The following is a 26,067-nucleotide window of genomic DNA, read 5'->3' on the forward strand; positions in this document are numbered from 1 at the left end:
GGGATCATTGTCATGCTGTAAGACCAAGCCACGTCTCATCTTCAATGCCCTTTCTGACGGAAGGAGATTTTGACTCAAAATCTCTCGATACATGGCCCCATTTATTCTTTTCTTTACACAGATCAGTCGTCCTGGTCCCTTTGCAGAAAAACAGCCCCAAAGCATGATGTTTCCACCCCCATGCTTCACAGTTGGTATGGTGTTCTTCGGATGCAATTCAGTATTCTTTCTCCTCCAAACACGAGAACCTGTGTTTCTACCATAAAGTTCTATTTTGGTTTCATCTGACCATAATACATTCTCCCAGTCCCCTTCTGGATCATCCAAATGCTCTCTAGTGAACCGCAGACGGGCCTGGACATGTACTTCAGCAGGGAGACAAGTCTGGCAGTGCAGGATTTGAGTCCCTGGCGGCGCATTGAGTCGCCTTTGTTACTGTGGTCCCAGCTCTCTGTAGGTCATTCACTAGGTCCCCCCGTGTGGTTCTGGGATTTTTGCTCACCGTTTTTGTTATCATTTTGACGCCACGGGGTGAGATCTTGCATGGAGCCCCAGATCAGGGGAGATTATCAGTGGTCTTGTAGGTCTTCCATTTCCTAATAATTGCTCCCACAGTTGATTTCTTTACACCGAGCGTTTTACCTATTGCAGATTCAGTCTTCCCAGCCTGGTGCAGGTCTACAATGTTGTCTCTGGTGTCCTTTGACAGCTCTTTGGTCTTGGCCATAGTGGAGTTTGGAGTGTGACTGACTGAGGTTGTGGACAGGTGTCTTTTAGACCGATAATGAGTTAAAACAGGTGCCATTAATAAAGGTAACGAGTGGAGCCTCGTTAGACCTCGTTAGAAGAAGTTAGACCTCTTTGACAGCCAGAAATCTTGCTTGTTTGTAGGTGACCAAATACTTATTTTCCACTCTATTTTGGAAATAGATTTTTAAAAAATCAATCAATGTGATTTTCTGTTTTGTTTTTTTTCCACATTCTGTCTCTCATGGTTGAGGTTGACCCATGTTTACAATTACAGGCCTCTCTAAGTTTTTCAAGTAGGAGAACTTGCACAATTGGTGGTTGACTAAATACTCATTTGCCCCACTGTATATAGTGCATTTAACTACATGGGGACCATGCCCAAAGTGCTTTACATTAGCACACATTTACCCTTTCACACACACATTTACACACACCAATGGTGCTGCTGCCATGCAAGGCGCTGCCAACCCATTGGGAACAAATTATGGTTCAGTGCCTTGCCCAAGAGCACTTCGACAGTCGGCCACGGCCGCCCTTTTTCACAGATGATCTCACATGTTCCTCAAGCACCCTCTAAAACACGATCAAATTCATGGTGGATTCTATGATGGTGAGCTGGCCAGGTCCTGCTGCAGCAAAGCATCCCCAAACCATGACACTACCACCTCAATGCTTGACAATTGGTATGAGGTTCTTTTCCTGGAATGCTGTTTTGGGTTTATGCCAAACATGTCCTTTGTTCTGGTGTCCAAAAAATTCAATTTTAGATTCATCTGTCCAGAGAACATTATTCCAGAAACCCCAGTCTTTGTCTGTATTCACTCTGGCAAACTTCAGTCTGGCCTTCATGTTCTTCTTGGAGAGCAAAGGTTTCCTCCTTGCACACCTCCCATGAAGGTTAAACTTGTGAAGTCTCTTGCTGATTGTAGAAGCATGCACTTTCACATCAACAATAGCAAGAGCCTGTTGTAGGTCCCGTGATGACATTTAAGGGTTTTTTGAGACTTGTTTTAGGATCTTGCCGTCTGCTCTTGGGGAGAACTTGCTTGGACGGCCATACCTGAGCATGTTGGCAGTTTATTTGAATTTCCTCCATGTGTAGACTATTTTCCAGACAGCAAAATGGCTGATTTTATATTCTTTAGAGATCTCTTGAAATCCCTTACCAGACTCATAAGCGTCTACAATCTTCTTTCTGAAGGCCTCAGACAGCTCCTTTGATCTTACCATGGTGTTTTCTCTCACTTCATCAGTCAGGGGCACACTAAACTAAATGTGAGGTTTAAATAAGGCAAGCCTCCTTCAAAACACTGGGTAATGATGTTCTAATCATGTGCACTTGAAGTAATACACTTGTGGGTGATTTTAGCCATTTTAAGTGGGATTGAATGTTGGGGTGTCGTAATTTATTTCTCAACAGAAATTGCATTTATTTTAAATGACATTTTACAGAAAGCTATATTTTTTTCAGTTTTAATAGTTTCGTTCTATTACTTGAATCCCTCAAAAATGTTAAAATTGATATTAAATATCCATATGACCAAATATGTTAGAAAACACAGGCTTCCATAGGTTGTCCGAATTTTTTCACATGACTGTAATTACATTTTTGTGTATCTGTACTTTACTTTAGTACAAATATGAAGTGATACATTGTACTTTTACTTCACTACATTTTACAGCACGTATCTGTACTTTTTACTCCACTACTTTTCAAACTGTCGCCAGCGTTACACGTTACTTTTGTTTGTTTTCTTTTGTTCTTGATGTGAATTGACAGCTTCATTTTCATACTTCCGACACAATCAACCGTGTGAAACTATACCATAATTGAGCACTAGAGGCAGAAACACGATTACAAGCAAGATTCGGCAGGTGAACAAGATATTGACCAATAAAAACCAAATGTGAGAGCAGCGCGCCTCAGATGAATGCTGTACACTCTTTTACAGCCAGATGGGTGCTGTACACTCTTTTACAGTCGATAGGGGGTATACATCTGATAGTTGCTTGCAATCCGCCATTAAGTTTTGGAGTTTTTGAGACTGTTAAGCTTCGGTTTACATTGCAGTCAATTTTATTACTTGTTTTTTTCCATTCTGCAGTTTTAAATAAAGCTGAGCAGTCAATGAATTTTCTGCTTCTTCCATTGAATACAGTGATCCCTCGCTACTTCACACTTCAAACTTTACGCCCTCAGGCCATTGTAGATTTAAAAAAATAATCATAATAAAAATTAAAAAAAAAAAACAGATGAGGTCTCCCGGCCCAATTGTGTGGTCTCACTCGACCTCCCTCCTTCCCTCTCCCTGCTCTTTGATCATCAGGCTGTGCTCTGCAGTTGCTAATTAAAGTTAACGATGATTGACAGATGTTTGAGTTTAAGCTTGCCAGAGACACGAACTTCAAAGCACAGCATGCGTCAATCATCGTTTAACTTGTTAAACAGTTGATTTGGCAACTCGTTGTGTGTAGGTGAGCAGCTTGGGTGGATTTGAGTGGACTCATTCAATGAAGCATTTAATAATGCCAAGCATATTTAAACTACTTTATTCTTGTTTAAAAATGATTCGGTGGGACCGTAACATGTTTAAAACGTATCATATTTATCACATTTGAAGTGCTTAAAAACCATTTGTTAATATTATTTGTGTTTTTTTTACTTATTGAGGCGGGTTCTGGTCCCCAAGAACCACGAAAAATGAGAGATCACTGTACTGACTCAGATTCATATACATATATTACATTTTTGCAACGGGAAAAAATAGTTTTACTTTAAGCTTGTAAAGTAAATTTTAAAGCAAGTACTTTTGTACCTTTATATGAGTATTTTTGTCTTAGATACTTATACTTTTACCGAAGTAATTTTCTTAATTTAACTTAATTTTTCTTTCTGTCAAAATGATTCAATCGAAAAAAGTGTCTTCAAAACTTTTTCCACTTCAAAAAAATAGTGCGTCCAAAACTTTTTCCACTTAAAAAAAAATAAATAAATAAACGTTTTGCTTTAAAAAAAAAAGTGACACTTCAATAAAAATATGAATATATTTGAAATAAAAAAATGTTGAAAAAAAAAAAAATTAAGTGATTTTTTTCTTTGATTAAAAATAGTTTTTTTTTAATTGAAGCAACTTTTATTGGGATCTAATGATTTTGACACAAATGTCCTACCCATAATATGGCTCAAACACAAAAAGGATTGCTTCAATCAAAGGAAACAGTTTCAATGAAAAATTAAGTGTTCAAATGGGAATTTCTGCGTCTCAAATAATTTTTCACATTCAAAAACGTTTTTTCTACGATTTAATTTTTTTATTTTTGATTGAAGTTATTTTTCTCTTGAAAATATATATATTTTTTGGTTTGAAGCAACTTATTTTTTGATTAATAAAGACACAAATGTCTTAGCCAAATTGTGGTCCGAACGCTAAACTACATTACGTCAATCAAAAACGTTGTTTCAATCAAAAAACTTGACTTAAATTTAAAAAAAAAAAAAAAATCAATCAAAGAAAAATAGGTTCCAAAAACATTTTTTGGAGTTTCAAATTTATTTTTGCATTCAATCAATTCTTTGATTGAAGCAACTGTTTTTTTGATTGAATAATAAAGACACTAATCTACCTCCATATCAGTGCAGTTTATTACAATATATCTTTAGTCTATAGAGGGCAGTAGCGTAAATCAGGTCATCCTGACATGAGAAAGAAGAAATTGACGATCAGCTGACCGTCGCAAAGTTTATTTACTTCCGGTGAACAGTGTCATCTGTGCCTAAGAACCTGACGGAGTTCGTCTGCTTTAAAGGTAATTTCCCAGGTTTAATACTATTATTTGAATCATCTGGTTCAAATTAAATTTGAAAATTAGTTTTAAAAGAAATGGTTATTTTCTGCGCTGGGTTTAAGTCTGTGCTAACACGCGCTAACGCGAGTGTCTATAGAGGCATCATTTGCGTAGCTGCTGATCACAGTCACGTTGAGTATATCTGTCATTGAATGTCTCAGAATTGGTGTTTAAGCTCATGAACCACACTCAAAATCCCGCACTTTGACCGAAAAGCCGCTGTTTATGCTATTTATCAATGAGATGGATACATTGTCTTAGTTTCAATCACTTAGTAGCCATTTATTGCTAGACCTACCAAGTTAACCCCTCATGGGGCACTCATTGGTTGCCATTGACGGCGGTAGCCGTCCAATCCATTTGGACTTGGCGAGGCTTCCAGTGAGCCAAAATTTGATTGGACATCGAGCGCCATCAATAGCATTGGAAGATGAGCTTTCAGTCAGTCCTCCCAGTTTAATTCTATCATCTATCATTGTCAATGGCAAGAAATGAGTGGAAATATTCTTTTATTAATCATTAAAAAAAATACATGTTTCTTTTGTAATGTAAAATAAAGGAAAATCAGTAAATATTTTAATTTTAATTTATTTTTATATAGATTAAAAAATAAAATTGCACTTATTCTCTTCGGGATTTAAAGTGTGTTCCTTTATATTAAAAACAAGAAAGGCGAATTTTAAAAATGTTATTTGTTATTAAGGCTATTTCATTTTTTAAATTGACTTTAGAGTGTTATTGGGGGCCATAACCAGAGAGAATTGTTTGAATTCATTTTAATTTATTGTGTTATGAAGATTTTATGAATGATAACTTATTCATTTGATTAAGATGAATAATAATCAAAATATATACTGTATTTGAACAACATTTTCACAACCATAGGGCGCACCGTATAAAAAAGCGCAGGCTCATTTTTGGGTGATATTTTTGTATTTAACACACACATACACACACTCCGCATTATTGGGCGCATGAAAAACATATGCTAGCATGTACGATAGCGTGTGCGCTCGCGCATAATTTTTTTTTAAAGGCAGCGGGAGCAAAACTGAGTTCAATTGTACTTTATTAAAGAATTTAACAAAGTACTCACATCAATCTTAATCAATCCACAAATCTATCAAAGTCCTCACCTTCTGTATCCGAATTGAACTGCTGGGCTAGGTCTCCATCAAACACGACAGGTTCCATTTCGTCATTGTCAGAGTCAGTCTGCTTGCCCTGAGTCTCCGCTTCCTCAGAAATGATGCTGGCTTTGGCGAAAGCACGAACAACTGTGCAAGCAGACACCGTAGCCCAAGCATCCATAATCCATCGGAAAATTGTGGCGTAACTAGCCCAGCGCTGCCTCCCAGTCTTGGTAAAGCTGTGTTCGCCATTCATCGCCCATTGCTCCCACGCCTCTTGATACTTGACTTTCAACGCCCGGTTTACAACGATATCCAGCGGTTGGAGTTCTTTCGTCATGATGGCGAGCTCCAAGTTCATCAGATGCACTTGGTTTTTCACAGCTGGTGGGAGATGGGTGCGAATGGAGTCACATATCAACAGGGATGGTGACACGTGGAAAAAAGAACCAAAACATCCCATCGCTTAACGTACACTTCCTTCAGCCACTATCTCATCCTCACCTCGTTCATGCAGCCCTTTTGATTGGCCTCCAGAATGACTCCGGCGGGAAACTTTTCTTTAAGCAGCATCTATCTCTTTAAAAGCTCCACAGTTGGCAGTTTCTTTTTGTTTCACATACAGTGGGGCAAATAAGTATTTAGTCAACCACCAATTGTGCAAGTTCTCCTACTTTAAAAGATTAGAGAGGCCTGTAATTGTCAAAATGGGTAAACCTCAACCATGAGAGACAGAATGTGGAAAAAAAAAACCTGAAAATCACATTGTTTGATTTTTAAAGAATTCATTTACAAATTAGAGTGGAAAATAAGTATTTGGTCACCTACGTACAAGCAAGATTTCTGGCTGTCAAAGAGGTATAACTTCTTCTAACGAGGTCTAACGAGGCTCCACTCGTTACCTGTATTTATGGCACCTGTTTTAACTCATTATCGGAATAAAAGACACCTGTCCACAATCTCAGTCAGTCACACTCTAAACTCCACTATGGCCAAGACCAAAGAGCTGTCGAAGGACACCAGTGACAAAATTGTAGACCTGCACCAGGCTGGGAAGACTGAATCTGCAATAGGTAAAACGCTCGGCGTAAAGAAATCAACTGTGGGAGCAATTATTAGGAAATGGAAGACATACGAGACCACTGATAATCTCCCCTTGATCTGGGGCTCCATTCAGGATCTCACCCCGTGGCGTCAAAATGATAACAAGAACGGTGAGCAAAAATCCCAGAACCACACAGGGGGGCCTAGTGAATGACCTACAGAGAGCTAGGACCACAGTAACAAAGGCTACTATCAGTAATACAATGCGCCGCCAGGGACTCAAATCCTGCACTGCCAGACGTATCCCCCTGCTGAAGAAAGTACACGTCCAGGCCCTTCTGCGGTTCGCTAGAGAGCATTTGGATGATCCAGAAGAGGACTGGGAGAAAGTGTTATGGTCAGATAAAACCAAAATAGAACTTTTTGGTTGAAACACAGGTTCTCGTGTTTGGAGGAGAAAGAATACTGAATTGCAAAGAATGAATGGGGCCATATATTGAGAGATATGATTTGAGTCAAAATCTCCTTCCATCAGCAAGGGCATTGAAGATGAGATGCGGCTGGGTCTTTCAGCATGACAATGATCCCAAACACACAGCCAGGGCAACAAAGGAGTGGATTCGTAAGAAGCATTTCAAGGTCCTGGAGTGGCCTAGCCAGTCTCCAGATCTCAACCCCATCGAAAATCTGTGGAGGGAGTTGAAAGTCCCTGTTGCCCAACGACAGCCCCAAAACATCACTGCTCTAGAGGAGATCTGCACTGAGGAATGGGCCAAAATACCAGCAACAGAAGAGTTACAGAAAACATTTGGCCTCCGTTATTGCCAACAAAGGGTACATAACAAAATATTGAGATTAACTTTTGGTATTGACCAAATACTTATTTTCCACCATGATTTGCAAATAAATTCTTTAAAAATCAAACAATGTGATCTTCTGGGTTTTTTTCCCACATTCTGTCTCTCATGGTTGAGGTTTACCCATGTTGACAATTACAGGCCTCTCTAGTATTTTCAAGTGGGAGAACTTGCACAATTAGTGGTTGACTAAATACTTATTTGCCCCACTGCATGTCTATTTGGGTCATGTACAGATGTACATCACTAAAAATGTAATCGCCGCGTATGTGGGTGCCATGTTTATATGAGGTTAAGTTTTTAAAACTACCATTAATAGCCACTTGTGCTATAAAGGGTTCAAATGGATCGGTAGGGTTGTTTCACTAATAGTGACTGTATGATTTTTTTTTTGTCCAGCCAGGCTAGATGGATTCCAGTGAGGAGGGGGGCCTCAGTGTCGGGGGGGAGGAGAACTACTTCCAGGGCTACACCTTCACCGACCGCTCCCACTCTAGCCGGGTGGTGAAGAGCATAATGGATTTGTGCCTGGGAGACGGACTCTTTGCCGACGTCACCATTACGGCGGACGGCAAAGAGTTCCACCTCCATCGACTAGTGCTGTCGGCGCAGAGCAGCTTCTTTCGCTCCATGTTTACCTCCAACCTCAAAGAGTCCTATAATCGCTGTATTGAACTGAAGGATGTCAGCGCTTCTGTCTTCCAGCTGCTGGTTGACTACATGTACCACGGCACTATTAAATTGCGGGTGGAGGACCTGCAGGACACGTATGAGATGGCAGACATGTACCAATTAACCGCTCTCTTTGAGGAATGCTCTCGCTTTCTTTCACGGACCGTTGAGATTAAGAATTGTCTACAGGTGAGTTATTTATCAAACGTGTGATAACATTTGGGTCACGCTACGATGTCGTTATCCAGGTCATGTGGCTCGCAGACAGACACAGTGACCAGGAGTTGTACACGTCTGCCAAACATTGTGCTAAAATCCACTTGGCCCAACTTCATCTCACTGAGGAATTCCACAATCTTCCACTTTGCCTGCTCTTGGACATTATCAAAGGTATCTAAATAGAATAGTGTCCAAAAAGGGACCGATTTAAACAAAATTTTACAAATGAAATGTAGCGTCTACACGGTTGTTTTTATCCCTCCAGATGGAGTTCCAACTTCCCAGAATCCAACTATGGCCATTAAGTCGTGGATTAATCACAATAAGGTGGAGAGAGAAGAGTTTGCTTGTGTTCTCCAAGATAATCTAAAGGTACAATTCTGTAATCTTTCATTAAAATGAGTTTTTACATAAATTTTGAACGAACGTTCATGTGCCCCCCCTTGTCAAAATGGACTGGATATCTCGCACAGTGTTTTTCAACCAGTGTGCCGCAGCACATTAGTGTGCCGTGACGGATCGTCAGGTGTGCCACGAGAAATTGTCCAATATCGCATTTTTTTTACATTGTCGGGGGGAGTTGCAGTAGGAAGGAAAGAGTAGGCAAAAGGTTGCAGTCTTGTGCAGAAGAGCGAGGTATTGCAAGAACGGCTCGGATTTCTAGCCATTAGCCACCTTGTCAAGGACAGCAAGTTGGCTGATGGCTTCAAATCCAAACAGTTCTTGAACGTGACTAGAGGAGTTCCAAAAAATCGATTATTACATGCATCGCGATTCGACATGTGACGATTCGATTACGATTCATAAAGGTTCAAAAACTATTTTTTCCCTCATAACTTTATGGCAGCCACTCATAGCAGAACGAAATTCAAGACACGTCTGCCACCAGGCACCGTTAACAGGCGCGCGCACGTTATGATGGATGCTGCTGGTTACTAAGAAAGAGATTTACTCCTTTTTAAAAGACTGGAAAATATATTTGTGTTTGAGAGAGGCAGGGACAGAAGCGCAACCCGGTAGTCGCGCTTTTGTGCCCAAGTTATTTTTTTAGAGCAAGAGAGGAAGAGAGATAGTTTGTTGCTCCGTGTCATTTAGATGTCCAGCAGTAGTTTTAAGGCATTTCAATTGAAAAATGTCCTGAGTGTGTTGCTAAGACCCGTGTGCATCTAAAAGAGGTGAGTACACGAAACCTCTTGTACTGTTTAGCCTTTATTGTTGTTGTTTTTGAGATGTTAATAGTTAGCGCCGAGCGCTAAGCTAATTAGCTAATTCGCTAACGTGTATTTCATATGCAGAACGTGTAAAACCACGATTAAGTACAGCGGTAATACTACAAACATGCGAAATAGTACAGAATTCTGTGAAAACAAAGTATATTGGTTAAAAGAAGTCTTATTTCTAAAGATACTTTGTTTCCAGAAAATGTGGAATTCGTTCCAACTGTGAAAATGTTATTGTATTGTTGAGAGAAATAAGTACTCCCTTTAAAATGGTTAATGTTTTTGCACTTTCTTGTAAAAAAAATAAATAAATAAAAAAGCAGCTTAAGGGCAGCTTTTTGTTGTATGGGCATGTTTCCATCGTTCCTGTTGAATCATTAGGATATTTTAAATAAATAATGGACATAAATTTGTTTGGCTACTGTAATAAATAGTAATGTACGATGCATCGATAATCGTGATAACCGCGATCATCGTCAATACCGCAATCATCGTTTAATAATCGGATCGTAGCACCTTGAATCGTAATTGTATCGAATCGTGGGGTGCCTAAGATGCCACACCCCTAAACGTGACACGAGAGACCGTCCAACAGTGGCATGATGCCAAGCGAGCTTAAACATCTCCTAAAAAAAAAAACCATTGCTTCAAAACAAGTCGATGGACTATTTTGTACGCCTTGAAAACACAGAGAAACAGGCAACATTTTTGAGAAAAACTACTAAGATAAATGAGAAAGCCCTCAAAGCCTTGTTGCCAAACTTGTTGCTAAATCCCCCAAAGTCCCACATTGTGGCAGAGACATTAAAACTACCTGCCTGCAAAGCCATTGTCAGCGAGATGCTCGGCCGTGATGCGGTTAAAAACATTGCTAAAGTCCCCGTCTGATAATTTAGAGCTTTTCAAGCTTAACTGCTATACTGTGAAAACGGAGAGAGAGAGAGAGAGAGAGAGAGAGCGAGAGTTGTTGAAGAAGATTCCTGCCAGGATATTGGCTTTGTTTTTATCTAAACAGGCTCAAGTTTCACACTAATTAAGTATAAATATTGATTTAATTATTATATATTTATTCAATATTTTTTTTAGTTTGTGATGTGCCGCAATATTTTTTCCAATGTAAAAACGTGCCGTGACTCAGAAAAGGTTGAAAAGTTCTGATCTAGCGCATGCAATGGCAGCTAATGAGTTATATGAATACTAGTGCTGCAGCTATCGATTATTTTAATAGTCGATTGGTCGATAAACTAGTTAGTTCGAATAATCGAGTAATCGGGTAAGGAGCATAAAAAATTTAACTGAGCTGAGCCTCAAACAATATAAAAAATAAATAAATAAATGAGGATCTATATACAACAAAAGAACAATTAGGTAACTTACATAGCAAAAGTCTGCTAGCTTAAATGCTAAAAATGCTTTTTTTTTTTTTTTTTTTTTTTTTTTTACAATGCTCCTACGAATGGTTTACAATGCTCCTAACAAATGGTTCAGACACATATTCCCACAATAAAATGGCTAAATGTCCTATAAACTAAATCACGAATGCATTAAAAAAAAAAAAAAATAGCTCAAACAAAAACTTAGCTTATGTTGGTCTTAACAGGGAGCAGCTGGATTCAGCCACGTGAAATGAGGCAGACTAGTGGGCAGTGTATCCACCCAAATCAATAAAACTAAATGCAAACACTTTCAAAACAAACCATTACAACGCCACTTTAACTAAACTAGGGCTGCAGCTATCGAATATTTTAGTAGTCGATTAATCGATGGACTAGTTAGTTCGAATAATCAAGTAATCAGATTAGGGACATGAAAAATTAAAATACCTGAGCTGAGTCTCAAATGCTATATTTTTTTTAAAAAATGAAGATCTATTTACAACAAAAGAACAATTGACTATCTAACATAGAAAAAGTCCGCTAGCTTAAATGCTATAAAAAGCTAAAGTTTTTTTTTTATTATTACAATGCTCTTTACAAATGGTTCAGACACATATTCCCACAAAAAAGGCCTAAATATACCTATAAACTAAATTATGAATGACATTAGCTCAAACAAAAACTTACGTTGGTCTTAACAGGGAGCAGTTGGATTCAGCCATGTGAAAAGAGGCAGACCAGAGGGCAGTGTATACACCCTAATCAATAAAACTAGATGCAAACACTTTCAAAATAAACCATTACAACGCCACTTTAATTAAACGAATACTCGAAGCAACAAAATTTAATTCGATAATTTTTTTCTAATCGAATACTCGAGTTAATCGATTAATCGTTGCAGCACTAAACTAAACGAATACTCGAAGCAGCAAAATTTAATTTGAATCTTTATTTTTGTAATCAAATACTCGAGTTAAATGATTAATCGTTGCAGCACTAATGAGTACCAATAAAAGGGTTGGTATGAAAAATGTCCTCCCAAGTCTTTTTTTGGTCTTCCCACAGGAAATCGGTGAGAGCGTCCACATTTATCTGATTGGTAAAGTGGACACAAGGACACACTCACTAGCAGTTTCGCTTCACTGCGACGAGGATGACGCCATCACCGTTTGCGGTCAGAACAGTCTTTGCCACCAGATCACCGCCGCTTGCAAGCACGGTGGCGACCTCTATGTGGTGGGCGGCTCCATCCCGCGTCGCATGTGGAAGTGCAACATGCGCACCATGGACTGGGAGCGATGCGCGCCACTGCCGCGGGACCGCCTCCACCACACCATGGTGTCTGTCACGAGCGAGGATGCCATTTACTCTCTGGGCGGCAAGACGCTGAAGGACTCTCTCTCAAATGCCGTGATCTTCTACACAGTGAAGGACAACATGTGGACGGAGACTAGCCAGCTGGACACGGCGGTTTCAGGAGCTGCGGGCGTCAACTTGGGAGGGACCATCTACCTGCTCGGCGGCGAAGAGAACGACATGGACTTTTTCACCAAGCCCTCGCGGCTCATTCAATGCTTCGACACGGCGTCCCAGAACTGCCAGGTGAAACCGTACGTGCTGCCATTTGCCGGACGAATGCACGCCACGGTCCACATGGACGTCATTTTCATTGTGGCGGAAGGCGACTCGCTGGTTTGCTACAATCCTTTGCTAGAGAGCTTCACCCGCTTACGCTTCCCCGAAGCGTGGAGCTGCGTTCCCTCACTGTGGAAAGTGGCCAGCTGTAACGGCTGCATCTATGTTTTTCGGGACAAATGTAAGAAAGGCGACGCCAACACGTTAAAGTTCAATCCGGCGACATCGGTCGTCTCTGTTATCACAGGTCTAAAGATCCTCCTCACGAACTGGCAATTTGTCTTGGGCTAACCCCGTCTTCTTTCTTGCTCTGACTGAAATCAATGTACATAGACTGCGCAGGTGAAACTTTTGAGGCACACCTCTTCATTCAGTTCATCAATTATGGGCATTTTGGACAATTGTATGTAGACAACTGCAGGGGAGAATGGAGAGACACAGAAGACTGATGGATGAGACCTGGGTTTGAAAGAATTTCTGCCCAGTACCATTGTTATTAATAGGGTTGTTCCGATCATTTTTTTGCTCCCAATCCAATCCCGATCGTTTTAGTTTGAGTATCTGCCGATCCCGATATTTCCCGATCCGATTGCTTTTTTTTTTTGCTCCCAATTTAATTCCAATCATTCCTGATATTTTTTCCCAATCATATACATTTTGGCAATGCATTAAGAAAAAAAATTAATAAAACTCGGACGAATATATACATTCAATATACAGTACATAAGTACTGTATTTGTTCATTATGACAATAAATCCTCAAGATGGCATTTACATTATTAACATTCTTTCTGTGAGAGGGATCCACGGATAGAAAGACTTGTAATTCTTAAAGGATAAATGTGACTTTGTATATTGTGACTAAATATTGCCATCTAGTGTATTTGTTGAGCTTTAACGAAATGATACTGTAGCCATTTAACTGTTCTGCCCAAATGCATGATGGGAAGTGCAACCATGACTGCGCGTAGTGGCACCAATTGATATATCTTCTCTGCATTGGGAAATAACATAGGTTGTTAAGAAAAAGATCAACTACTACCTTTCTTCCCCTCATTGCTTCCCACGATATTTCTAATTGTTGAGAGAGGGATTTTAGGCCTTTAGCCAACTAAAAAAAGGCACCAAAGACTGCCAAAATTCACTCGACTCATTTTACGCTGCCTTTTAGCTCTATATATAGGTAAAACGGCGCCATTATAGATTGAACGCGACAATGCGTGAGTGGGTCGTGCAGCGTATGCGTTAATTGCGTTAAATATTTTAACGTCATTAATTTTTTAAAAATTACCGGCATTAACGCAATAAATTTGATAGCCCTACTTTAAGCCAAAACTAAAGACACTGGATGAGTGTAAGACATTTTGACTGTAACGTTAAATACAATTAGAAAACGATTTAACGATTTAATTAAAAACTGTAATGCAACTTGTAATGCTATAGTGCTGTGAAAAAGTATTTGCATCCTTCTTAATTTCTATGTTTTTGCATATTTGTCACACACAAAGGTTGCAGTTGTAATATTACACAGGGAAACAACCAATGGAAACATAAGGATTGCTGCCAGCCAGTATTGTTTTCGTCAGTATTCACGTTAGCATTAGCTTAATGCTAATGGCGAGCGTCCTATTACGTAAACTCTTGGACAACTTTTTTTTTAATTTTTTTTTTTACATACAGTTTGTGGCGTCCAGGTGGTCATAATTAAAAGAAAATGATGTACTGTTTTCCTGCTGAGTGTGCCTAATCAAGTTGGCGTTGTTCTTGTAGACGCTAGAATAAGTGCTCGTCTGTCAATGTTCATTAGAAATAGTTAGGAGCCTTTATTTTTGGAGTATTTTTTATTTATTTATTTTACAGACAAAAACAAAAAGACATTTTGAGACAACTAAAATATGACTAAAACTTAGGGGTGTGACAAAATATCGAAATGGTGATATACATAGGCGGAGTTTGACTTTTGGGGCGGGTGGGGGCACAACATGTTGATGACCCTGAAACGCAGTGTCAGCAATAAAATGAACTTACAAGAATATTTATAATAATAAATTGACAATGAGCGTTGTTTCCCATCATGAGGGAAATTTTAAATTGGGCTGCTTAGGCAATACTTTTCGCCAAGATCGTCATCCATTGAATATGGTACGCCCGCCGGTGTCGTGCCAATATAGTTACCCCAGTCAAAAATTGTATCCCCTGGGCGGAGCCATATGGAGGTAGATTTGTCTTTATTATTCAATCCCCAAAAATTTTTGCTTCAATTAAAAAAAGTTGCTTAAATCAAAATATATATTTTCAACCAAAAAGTCGCTTCAATCAAAAAAAAAAAATGTTTGAATGCAAAAATTTTCAAACTCAAAAAAATGCATGTGAAAGTTATTTTTCTCTGATTTTTTTGATTGAAGAAACTTTTTTTGATTGAAGTAACGTTGACTTGTGTTTGGGCCACATTTTGGCTAGGACATTTTTGTCTTCATTATTCAATCAAAAAATAAGTTGCTTCAAAAAATACACATTTTTTAAAAGAAAAATCACTTCAATCAAAAAAAAAAAAAGAAAAATTTCAATAATGGCATAAGTTTTTAAATGTGAAAAAAATTTGAGATAGAAAAATTTGCATTTAAACACTTAATTTTTCATTGAAAAAGTTTTCTTTGATTGAAACAATCCTTATTGTGTTTGGGTATATTATGGGTAGGACATTTGTGTTTAAATCATTTAATCCCAAAAGAAGTTGCTTCAATCAAAAAAAAATATTTTTAATCAAAGAAAAAAATCATTTGAAAAATAAAATTGCCCAGCTCTATTTTTTTTTTTTTTTAATTATATGCAAAGCAAATAAGTTGCTAGTCACATGACCTGTTTGAAAATTTTTTTTTTGGCCCATTATAAAAATATATATTTTTGTTCATTCATTTTTGTTGCAGTTTTATTGCTTTACAACTTTTATATATACCGTATAGGGAATTCAGTTACATGCAATGACACTTTTTGGCCACCAGGGGGGCCTGGCCCCCCTTAAAAACCGCTTATGGTGATACTGTACATCGTGATACTTTGTATCCCAAAAGGTTATCAATATGCTGTTTCCAAGAACCGAGATGTCGTTTTAAAAAGGTCAATGTTTTAAAAAAAATTTTTTTTTTTAAAAAGGAACCAACCAGTTGCTACCAAAATCTTCCACCATAATAGTGTCTCAGTCAACTCTAAGGCTGCCATTGACGGTGCTCAAAGCCTAATCCATTTAGACTGGGAACGTTCGTTCATTCGAAACCAGAGCATTCACAGTCATTCTGGCTGATTTTCAGGGCATTTACAGGTTACTTGCTGTTCATTTTACCGCTTTTACAGGTCATATTCTGTTGAGTTTGAGTCTCTGCCTATTTATTTGGGTGATTCCCAGGTCCCTTCCTGTTCTGTAACTCAAAATAAACAGGGAGTGACCCATAAAATGCCCCGAAATCAACAGGGAGTACCTGAAAATCATCAACAGGTAAATTACTTTAAATGGCCCAAAATTACCTCATTGCCTCGCATTGGCTGCCACTGACGGCCAGACGTTCAATCCGTTTGAAGTGGGAGGGATGGCAGCGAATGAACGAATGTTCATTCGCTGCCACCCTCCCACTTCAAATGGATGTGACGTCTACTAGTGATTAACTCATTCCAATTCACATCAGAAGCTTGTTTTTCTGTTTATTAGTTGTTTGTAGAATATACTAGAATGATTTCCTGACCAAAGTATCGATAATCGCTGTATCGCCATATCGTTGTCGTGAGCTTTGTATCGCGAGGTACCAAGAGGTTCCCAATCCTACTAAAACTAATAAGTATAATCGTCCAAAAGACAATGACGTAAATTCAAGGGGCTGCCAAAAACAAGTGTTGCTAACTCTCCCAGTCAAAATGGATTGGACGTATATCGCCTTCAATGGCAGCCAATGAGTTGAGTTTTTGTACCAATAGTTACAAACCTACAATTAAAATTAATTTCTTGGTAACTTGTAGGCAATTGTGTGCTAGGAAACCTTCCAAACATGCTTCAGTTCCTGGCATGGTCTAAAATAAATTTCACTTCAATTTAACCGGTGGCTGATTTAATTTAAATCCTAATCTGTCAGTAAACACAAGGGTGTTAAAAATCTATTTAAAAACATCCTAAAGGGCATTGGATTTGATATGGTAGATCTTAAATACCTTTTAAATTGCGTTGCATTGTGTGAAATATTGTCTTGAGAATTTTCAGCTCTAGAAATGATCTTGACATTCAATTCTAACGGGTCTTAAAAATTAAGAACCTTGTAAAATAGATTTTTCAGTAAACTCGGGCAAAATACTGTACTTTTTTTTTTATACAATTCATTGATGGAATAATTGATCTCATAGTCAAGGAAAGCATATAAAACATTCCAAAAAAAGGATGGTTTTAATGTATTATCTCAGCAAATACTAGAAATTAGATAAACCTGATTTATAGGTAGTCAGAGAGATGTAATTTTATAGATTTTGGTATTAAATAGTAAATGTTCTGCAAAAAGACTAGCATTATTAATGTATGTATTTGGACCACACTTCAAACAATTCAATTGGACCACAATTCAAACAATGTGGTCCTAGTAAATGTAATTTGTTTTTTTGGGGGGGGTAATAATTAAAAATACCGGTAAGTAAAATTAAAATGGACCATTTGCACTGTTTTGTTTTATGAAACATTTTTAAATTCTTCAGTCAATAGTTTTCTGATGATGTCTCTCCCCAAAAATTATTGACGTTTTTGATAGCAACTTTAATCACCAAACGCATGAGCTTAACATTAAGCGTAAATATACCACTGTACAATATACCATAGTGTTTCATATCCCCCTTAATTGTCAAATATTGATGTCCAACTGTAGAATGTGAGATGTTTTATAATTAAAGGTTTTTTTTTATTGTGTGTTTGTATTGTGTGTACTGTGCTGGTTTTTAATCAACTTTTGTGTACTTGTTGCCTTCGTAAAATGACTGTCACCACTGATATACAGTGAGGGGTAGAAGTATTTGCACCCCTTGTGATTTTGCAAGTTTACCCACTTAGAAAATAGGAAGAGGTCTGAAATTTCAATCATAGATGCCACATATAGAGACATAATTTTAAAAAAAATGGAACTCTCATTGTATGATATTTTTAAATAATTTATTTGTAATTCAATGGGATTTATAAGTATTTGTACCCGAGAAAATCAATGCTAATAGTTAGTGCGGAAGCTTTTGTTTGCAATTACAGAGGTCAGACGCTTTCTGCAATTCTTCACCAGGTTTTCACATATGGAAACAGGGATTTTGGTGCATTCCTCCACACAAATCTTATCTAGATCTGTCAGGTTTCGGGTCTGTTGTTGAGAAACACAAAGTTTCAGCTCCATCCAGAGATTTTCTATTGGATTGAGTTTTGGAGACTGGCTTGGCCAATCCAGAGCCTTGATATGCTTTTTACGCAGCCTCTTCTTGGTCAGCTTGGCTGTGTGCTTCGGATAATTGTCATGTTGGAAGATCCAGCCACGACTCATCTTCAAGTCTCTGACTGAGGTAAGGAGATTGTGGCTCAAAATCTGACGATACATTTCACCATTCATCCTCTGCTTGATACAGTACAGTAGTCCTGTCCGTTTGCCGAAAAGCCGCCCCAAAGCATGAGGTTTTCAACCCCATACTTCACAGTGGGGATGGTGTTCTTGGGATTGTACTCATCCTTCTTTTCTCCACACACTTTCCTCCACACACGACGAGCAAGGTTTGCACCAAAAAGTTCGACTTTGGTCTCATTTAACCACATGACTTTCTCCCCTCACCCCACTGCATCATTCAGATGGTCCCTGGCAAACTTTAGACGGGCCTTCTAAATTTGCCTTGCCTTGCCTTGCCTCTGGTGGCTTTCGAATCCTCTCTGGTCTTGCCCATGGTAGCTGTTGGATTATGACTGACTGTGTGGTGCACAGATGACAATAATGGGCTCAAACGGGTGGTGGGTGGGTGGTTACTCATGGGGTAAAGGTGGACTTTTTTTAAGGTAGACTGACAACTCTTGAGTGTCAGAATTATTGCTGATTCTCAGGGGTACAAATACTAATGAACCCCATCCATCCATTTTCTCCCGCTTATCCGAGGTCGGGTCGCGGTGGCAGACAAGACTGAAAAGGCAGTTTCTGCTCTTGCACCCCTCTTTAAAATAAACTGCTGTCTTTTAAGCCAAAAGAACTGTTGTGTTTGATAGAAAAATGTGTGTATATGCTGCCATAGCAGATTCATGGCACATTAAGCCCCGAACTATTTTCAATTTGTCTGTTTTACCCTGGAGTCCCCCGTTTACAGACCTCGCGCAACCGCTTTTGTTTCAACCAAGTCATAAGAAGGTAAGTAATTATATTTATTATTCGAAATGTCTTTTTTAGCTTAGAATAATTAATTGATGGCTAATATTTAGTTTTTAAAAAATGACACTAAACAATTATTCACTCGCATATTTCAAACTTTTAACAAATTCAGTCACAATGAAAAAAATAGTGTCTGTAAATAAGTCACGGATATCTACCTCATAACTATCGCCTAATTGTATTTATTTTTTGTTACTGTCGCATTTTCCCCAATATTTTAGATGATAAAAAATCGATCCAAACAAAGAAAAAGTGAAAAAAAAAACTATGAAAGGGAGAATATATGTAAAAGAAAATTTCGACCACTCCTTGATGTCTGCGATTTCTGCATCGCAAAACTTGTTATATTACCATGTTTCACCCATAAAATCCCCCCAAAACCTGGCTGTGGTCATTCATAGCTGTGTCTTCACCCTCTGTCACACATGCTACATGGAGTTTTTGGAACGAAAAGAGGTAAGTACGCGATAATATCTCGTTAAAATCATGGTGTCTTTAATTATGCTCTCATGCACAATGAGCACACTCACACAGGAGCTGCTGTTGGCCACAGCTTACACCCAGACACTTACGAACTCACCGAGGTCACGTGTCTTTCAACCAGTGTTTTCAGCTCAAAGGCACAGTAGAATACGTACCGTATTTTTCATACATCTCGATTTCAAATACATTCAAAATGTGTTTAAAACGTGTGTTGTATTCATTTACAGTTTGTGTGAGTGTAACACAGAGTTTTTCATATGTTTATATGGAGATTGTAAAGTGAGAGGCGAGGATGTTTGTGTCCTTGGTGACATAAAGAGAATAGAAGGATAGAAAGCTACTACAGCCAGGCCACAACTTTGATCCCATTGATGTCCTGCAGGAGGCTGCGCGGCTGAAACCCAAACCCAGTTTCACGTTAGACTTTGTGAACTATTCTAAGCGTCAGTTGCTGACGCTGAGACGAATGGCGGGGGCTTCGGGGAGCACACATGCGGTTACATTAGAACTCCTGGTTCTAACTAAGATCACCATCTCACTTGTTGGTTCTTTTAACTCTTTCAGTGTCAAGTAAGAGAAAACTTGTCAACTAGAATTCAAACACTGAGTGCCAATGACAATATTTGCCTTTGTGGATTCACTATCAATGGTGGCAAATGAGTCAACCCCGGGCCATAAAATCCGCACATGACTATCATCCAACGTGGCGGTCATATATGCTTTATTTTGTTTGTGCTCCTGCGGCGAGTGAATTCATTGGCTGCCATTGGTGGTGGCAGACAAACTAGATCTGCTCTAAAAATGAACTGTTTCTACATTGACCACATAGTAACTTTGCCGTATTACTACTTGTACGACTCACACCAAGGAAAGAGATTAGTGCTGCATCGATTAATCGATTAACTCGAGTATTTGATTAGAAAAATATATTCGAATTAAATTTTGTTGCTTCGAGTATTTGTTTAATTAAAAGTGGCGTTGTAATGGTTTATTTTGAAAGTGTTTGCATTACGTTTTATTTATTAGGGTGGATATACTACCCTCTGGTCTGCCTCATTTCACATGGCTGAATCCAACTGCTCCCTGTTCAGACCAATGTAAGCTATTTTTTTGTTTGAGCTCATGTTTTTAATGCATTCGTGATTTAGTTTATAGGTATATTTAGCCTTTTTTTTTTTTAAGGAATATGTGTCTGAACCATTTGTGAGGAGCATTGTAAAAAAAATTTTTAAAAAAAGCTAGCGGACTTTTGCTATGTAAGTTAGCCAATTGTTCTTTTGCTGTACATAGCTTCTTATTATTACTTTTTATTAGGGCTGTCAAACGATTAAAATTTTTAATCGAGTTAATCACAGCTTAAAAATTAATGAATGGTAATTAATCGCAATTCAAACCATCTATAAAATATGCCATATTTTTCTGTAAATTATTGTTGGAATGGAAAGATAAGACACAAGACGGATATATACATTCAACATGCTGTACATAGCTACTGTGTTTATTACAACAATAAATCAACAAGATGGCATTAACATTATTAACATTCTGTTAAAGCCATCCATGGACAGAAAGACTTAAAGGATAAATGTTAGTACAAGTTATAGAAATCTTATATTAAAACCCCTCTTAATGTTTTCGTTTTAATAAAATTTGTAAAAATTTCAATCAAAAAATAAACTAGTAGCTCGCCATTGTTGATGTCAATAATTACACAATTCTCATGGTGCTGAACCCATAAAATCAGTCGCACCCAAGCGCCAGAAGAGGATGACAAAACTCCAAAAAAACAAGTAACAAGTGCATATGACCCTGTGCTGTCATTTTAATCTGTTTGAGCGGGGCATGTGTGTTAATTGCGTCAAATATTTTAACGTGATTAATTTTTTAAAATTAATTACCGCCCGTTAACGCAATAATTTTGACAGCCCTTTTTTATTATTGTTTTGTACCGTTTGTGGGTCAGCTCAAGTATTTTAATTTTTCATGTTCCTTATCCGATTACTCGATTATTCGAACTAACTAGTTCATCGATTAATCAACTACTAAAATAATCGATAGCTGCCGCCCTAAAAAAGATAAACAACCTTCCTACCATTGTAACTACTTTCATATATTTTCAAAAATTGTAATTTTTTTTTTTACCAGTAAGTTCTTGGGAAATATCCAAAATTCAACAGGAATTGACCTGGAATTACTCCAAAATCAACAGAAAGTGACCGGAAATTAACAGAAAGAAACCCGTAAATCCCCCATCATAAACAGGAAGTGACCCAGAAATGCCCCAAAATCGAAAAGAAGTGACCCAAAATAAACAGGAAGTGACCCAGATTCTCCAGAATTGCAGTAAAATCAACAGGAAGTGAACGCAAAAGAATGGTAGAAATTCAGAAATGCTTCTACATCAAAAGGAAGTGATGTGAAATTAATAGGAAGTGACCCATACATGAGGCAAGCGTCTCATGTTCCCCTTCCCATGGGCTCACCATCTGTGGGATGGGCCAAGGGGGTCGGGTGCGTAGGGAGTTAGGCGGCAGCCAAAGGCGGGGGACTTGGCGGTCCGACCCCCAGCTGCAGAAGCTAACTCTTGGGACATGGAATGTCACCTCTCTGGCAGGGAAGGAGCCCGAGCTGGTGTGTGAGACAGAGAAGTTCCGACTAGATATAGTCGGACTCTCCTCCACACACAGCTTGGGTTCTGGTACCAATCCTCTCTAGAGGGGTTGGACTCTCTTCCACTCTGGAGTTGCCCACGGTGAGAGGCGCCGAGCAGGTGTGGGCAAACTTATTGCCCCCCGGCTTGGCACCTGTACGTTGGGGTTTACTCCAGTAGACGAGAGGGTAGCCTCCCTCTGCCTTCAGGTGGGGGGACGGGTTCTGACTGTTGTTTGCGCTTATGCACCGAACAGCAGCTCAGAATACCCACCCTTTTTGGAGTCCTTGGAGGGTGTGCTGGAGAGTGCCCCCTCTGGGGACTCCCTCGTTCTTCTGGGGGACTTCAACGCTCACGTGGGCAATGACAGTGGGACCTGGAGGGGCGCGATTGGGAGGAACGGCCCCCCCCGATCAGAACCCAAGTGTTGTTCTGTTATTGGACTTCTGTGCTCGTCACGGTTTGTCCATAACGAACACCATGTTCAAACATAGGGGTGTCCATATGTGCACTTGGCACCAGGACACCCTAGGCCGCAGTTCGATGAACTTTGCAATCGTGTCATCGGACTTGCGGCCACATGGTTTGGACACTCGGGTGAAGAGAGGGGCGTATCTGTCAACTGATCACCACCTGGTGGTGTGTTGGCTCGGATGGCGGGGGAAGATGCTGGCCAGACCTGGCAGGCCCAAACGTATAGTGAGGGTCTGCTGGGAACGTCTGGCAGAATCCACTGTCAGAAAGAGCTTTAACACTCACCTCCGGCAGAACTTCTCCCTTGTCCTGGGGGAAATGGGGGACTTTGAGTCCGAGAGGGCCATGTTCCGCACCTCCATTGTCGAGGCGGCTGATCGGAGCTGTGGCCATAAGGTAGTTGGTGCCTGTTGTGGCGGATATCCCCGAACCCGCTGGTGGACACCAGCGGTAAGGAATGCCGTCAAGCTGAAGAAGGAGGCCTACCAGGCCTTTTTGGCCTGTGGGACTCCGGTGGAAGCTGACAGGTACCGGCTGGCCAAGCGGACTGCAGCTTCGGCGGTCGCTGAGGCAAAAACTCGGACATGGGAGGAGTTTGGCGAGGCCATGGAAAACGACTTCCGGACGGCTTCAAAGAAATTCTGGTCCACCATCCGGCATCTGAGGAGAGGAAAGCAGTGCACCATTAACACTGCGTATAGTGAAGATGCGGTACTGCTGACCTCGACTCGGGACGTCGTGAGTCGGTGGGGCGAATACTTCAAAGACCTCCTCAATTCCACCGAGACGCCTCCCTTGGAGGGAGCAGAGTCTGGGGACTCCGAGGTGGGCTCTCCAATCTCTGGGGTTGAAGTCACTGAAGTTGTTGGAAAGCTCCTCGGTGGCAAGGCCCCAGGGGTCGATGAGATCCGCCCGGAGTTTCTAAAGGCTCTGGATGTTGTGGGGCTGTCATGGCTTACACGCCTCTACAACATCGCATGGACATCGGGGACAGTGCCTCTGGATTGGCAGACCGGGGTGGTGCTCCCCCTTTTTAAAAAGGGGGACCGGAGGGTGTGTTCCAATTATAGAGGGATCACACTCCTCAGCCTCCCCGGTAAAGTCTATTCAGGGGTGCTGGAGAGGAGGGTCCGTCGGGAAGTCGAATCTCGGATTCAGGAGGAGCAGTGTGGCTTTCGTCCCGGCCGTGGAACAGTGGACCAGCTCTACACCCTCGGCAGCGTCCCTTGAGGGTGCATGGGAGTTCGCCCAACCAGTCTACATGTGTTTTGTGGATTTGGAGAAGGTGTTCGACCGTGTGCCTAGGGGAGTCCTGTGGAGGGTGCTCTGGCAGTACGGGGTACCAAGCCCCTGTGTAAGGGCTGTTCGGTCCCTGTATGACCGGTGTCAGAGTCTGGTCCGCATTGCCGACAGTAAGTCGAATTCGTTCCAAGTGAGGATTGGACTCCGCCAAGGCTGCCCTTTGTCACCGATTCTGTTCATAATTTTTATGGACAATTTCTAGGCACAGTCGAAGCGCTGAGGATGTCCGGTTTGGTGGCCTCAGCATTGCATCTCTGCTTTTTGCAGATGATGTGGTGCTCTTGGCTTCATCAAGCCGTGACCTCCAACTCTCACTGGGGCGGTTCGCAGCCGAGTGTGAAGCGGTGTGGATGAAGATCAGCGCCTCCAAATTCGAGACCATGGTCCTCAGCCGGAAAAGGGTGGCATGCCCTCTCCTGGTCGGGGATGAGATCCTGCCCCAAGTGGAGGAGTTCAAGTATCTTGGGGTCTTGTTCACGAGTGAGGGTAGGAGGGAGCGGGAGATTGACAGGCGGATCGGTGCAGCGTCTGCAGTGATGCGGACTCTGCACCGGTCCGTTGTGGTGAAGAAGGAGCTGAGCCAAAAGGCGAAGCTCTCGATTTACCGGTCGATCCATGTTCCTACCCTCACCTATTGTCACGAGCTGTGGGTCGTGACCGAAAGAACAACATCCCGGATACCAGCGGCTGAAATGAGTTTCCTCCGCAGGGTGTCCGGGCTCTCCCTTAGAGATAGGGTGAGAAGCCCGGTCATCCAGGAGGGGCTTGGTGTCGAGCCGCTACTCCTCAGCGTTGAGAGGAGCCAGTTGAGGTGGCTCGGGCATCTGGTTCTGATGCCTCCTGGACGCCTCCCTGGAGAGGTGTTTCGGGCATGTCCCAACGGCGGGAGGCCCTGGGGTCGACCCAGGACACGCTGGAGAGACTGTCGCTCGGCTGGCCTGGGAATGCCTTGGAATCCCGCCTGAGGAGATGGCTGAAGTGGCTGGGGAGAGGGAAGTCTGGGCTTCCCTGCTAAAGCTGCTGCCCCCACGACCCGACCCCGGACTAAGGGGAAGATAATGTATGGATGGATGGTGACCCATACATGCCCTAAAAACAACAGCAAATGACCCAAGAAATGCCCCAAAGTCACCAGGAAGTGAGTCAAGATCAACAGGAAGTAACCGTTAATAAATAGCTCCAAAATTAACACATTGGCGGTCATTGACAACAAATGACATTTAATTCATTTAAGGTCTTGCTGTGAAGGCTCTTCTTTTTGTGCCATTGACGGCACTAGACGGCCAATCCATTTTGACTGGGAGGAGACGATGAATGAACGTTACCCTCCCAGTCAAAATAGTTCGGACACCTAGCACCATCAGTGGCAGCCAATGAGTTAACAAGAAGTGACTCAAGATCAGCAAGCAGTGATGCAGAAATGCTTCAAAATAAACATTAAATGGCCCAGAAATGCCCTGGAATCAACAGTGACCTACTGTATGGGTGCTCACCAATCAGCGTGAAAGCATTCCGAAGTAATTTCTCCAGAAATTGCATTTTCTGTTGTCATTTAATATTTAGCAGTCATTAATTGTGATAGAGGGCCAATCCATTTTGACTTCAGAGGGCCGCAGCGATCAAATTTAAAATTGATTTGATGTCTATTGCTGTAAATGGCAATGAAAGCGTTACAAATGATTGGTATTTATCGTGGAGGTGGATCGCGAGGAGCTCTCGTGACCTTGGGGCTTCTTGTTGAGGACAGAGCAGAATTCCTGAAGGGACACATGGTTTGGAGTGACAAGACCATCTGCTGTAGCGCCAGCACTACGAGGAAGGTGGAGGGGGTAGGACAGAGGGGTGCTGAGAATTCCTTTTGCTCGGGTGTGGAGGGAGTAGATATTCTGGGATATCACTGCTAGTGGCGCTCAGCTTGGAAACGTGTTTCTTTGGAGTTTTTCAAGCGGAAATCTGAGAAAGAACTTTAAACGCTTCATGCTGAGGGGGTATTATT

At 40.7% G+C, this 26,067-nt stretch overlaps 1 protein-coding gene across 1 annotated transcript; it reads left to right on the forward strand.

The window, feature by feature from the left end:
- The first annotated feature begins 4,497 nt into the window (after nt 1-4,497).
- kbtbd4 (kelch repeat and BTB (POZ) domain containing 4) lies at nt 4,498-14,418 on the forward strand. Its single transcript, XM_057837914.1, has 5 exons — nt 4,498-4,557; nt 8,027-8,488; nt 8,548-8,689; nt 8,784-8,890; nt 12,180-14,418. The coding sequence occupies exons 2-5, from the start codon at nt 8,036-8,038 to the stop codon at nt 13,038-13,040; spliced, it is 1,563 nt and encodes a 520-aa protein (XP_057693897.1). The 5' UTR covers nt 4,498-4,557; nt 8,027-8,035; the 3' UTR covers nt 13,041-14,418.
- Nucleotides 14,419-26,067: the final 11,649 nt, after the last annotated feature.

The sequence above is a fragment of the Corythoichthys intestinalis genome, chromosome 5, assembly GCF_030265065.1.
Source record: "Corythoichthys intestinalis isolate RoL2023-P3 chromosome 5, ASM3026506v1, whole genome shotgun sequence".
NCBI lineage: Eukaryota > Metazoa > Chordata > Actinopteri > Syngnathiformes > Syngnathidae > Corythoichthys > Corythoichthys intestinalis.

What these genes read in the sequence shown, in the direction of transcription:
- kbtbd4 (XM_057837914.1), top strand. Translation starts at nt 8,036, where the DNA reads ATGGATTCCAGTGAGGAGGGGGGCCTCAGTGTCGGGGGGGAGGAGAAC. An exon ending in AGATTAAGAATTGTCTACAG is followed by an intron (nt 8,489 to 8,547) that starts GTGAGTTATTTA and finishes GTCGTTATCCAG; the next exon opens with GTCATGTGGCTCGCAGACAG. An exon ending in TTCTCCAAGATAATCTAAAG is followed by an intron (nt 8,891 to 12,179) that starts GTACAATTCTGT and finishes GTCTTCCCACAG; the next exon opens with GAAATCGGTGAGAGCGTCCA.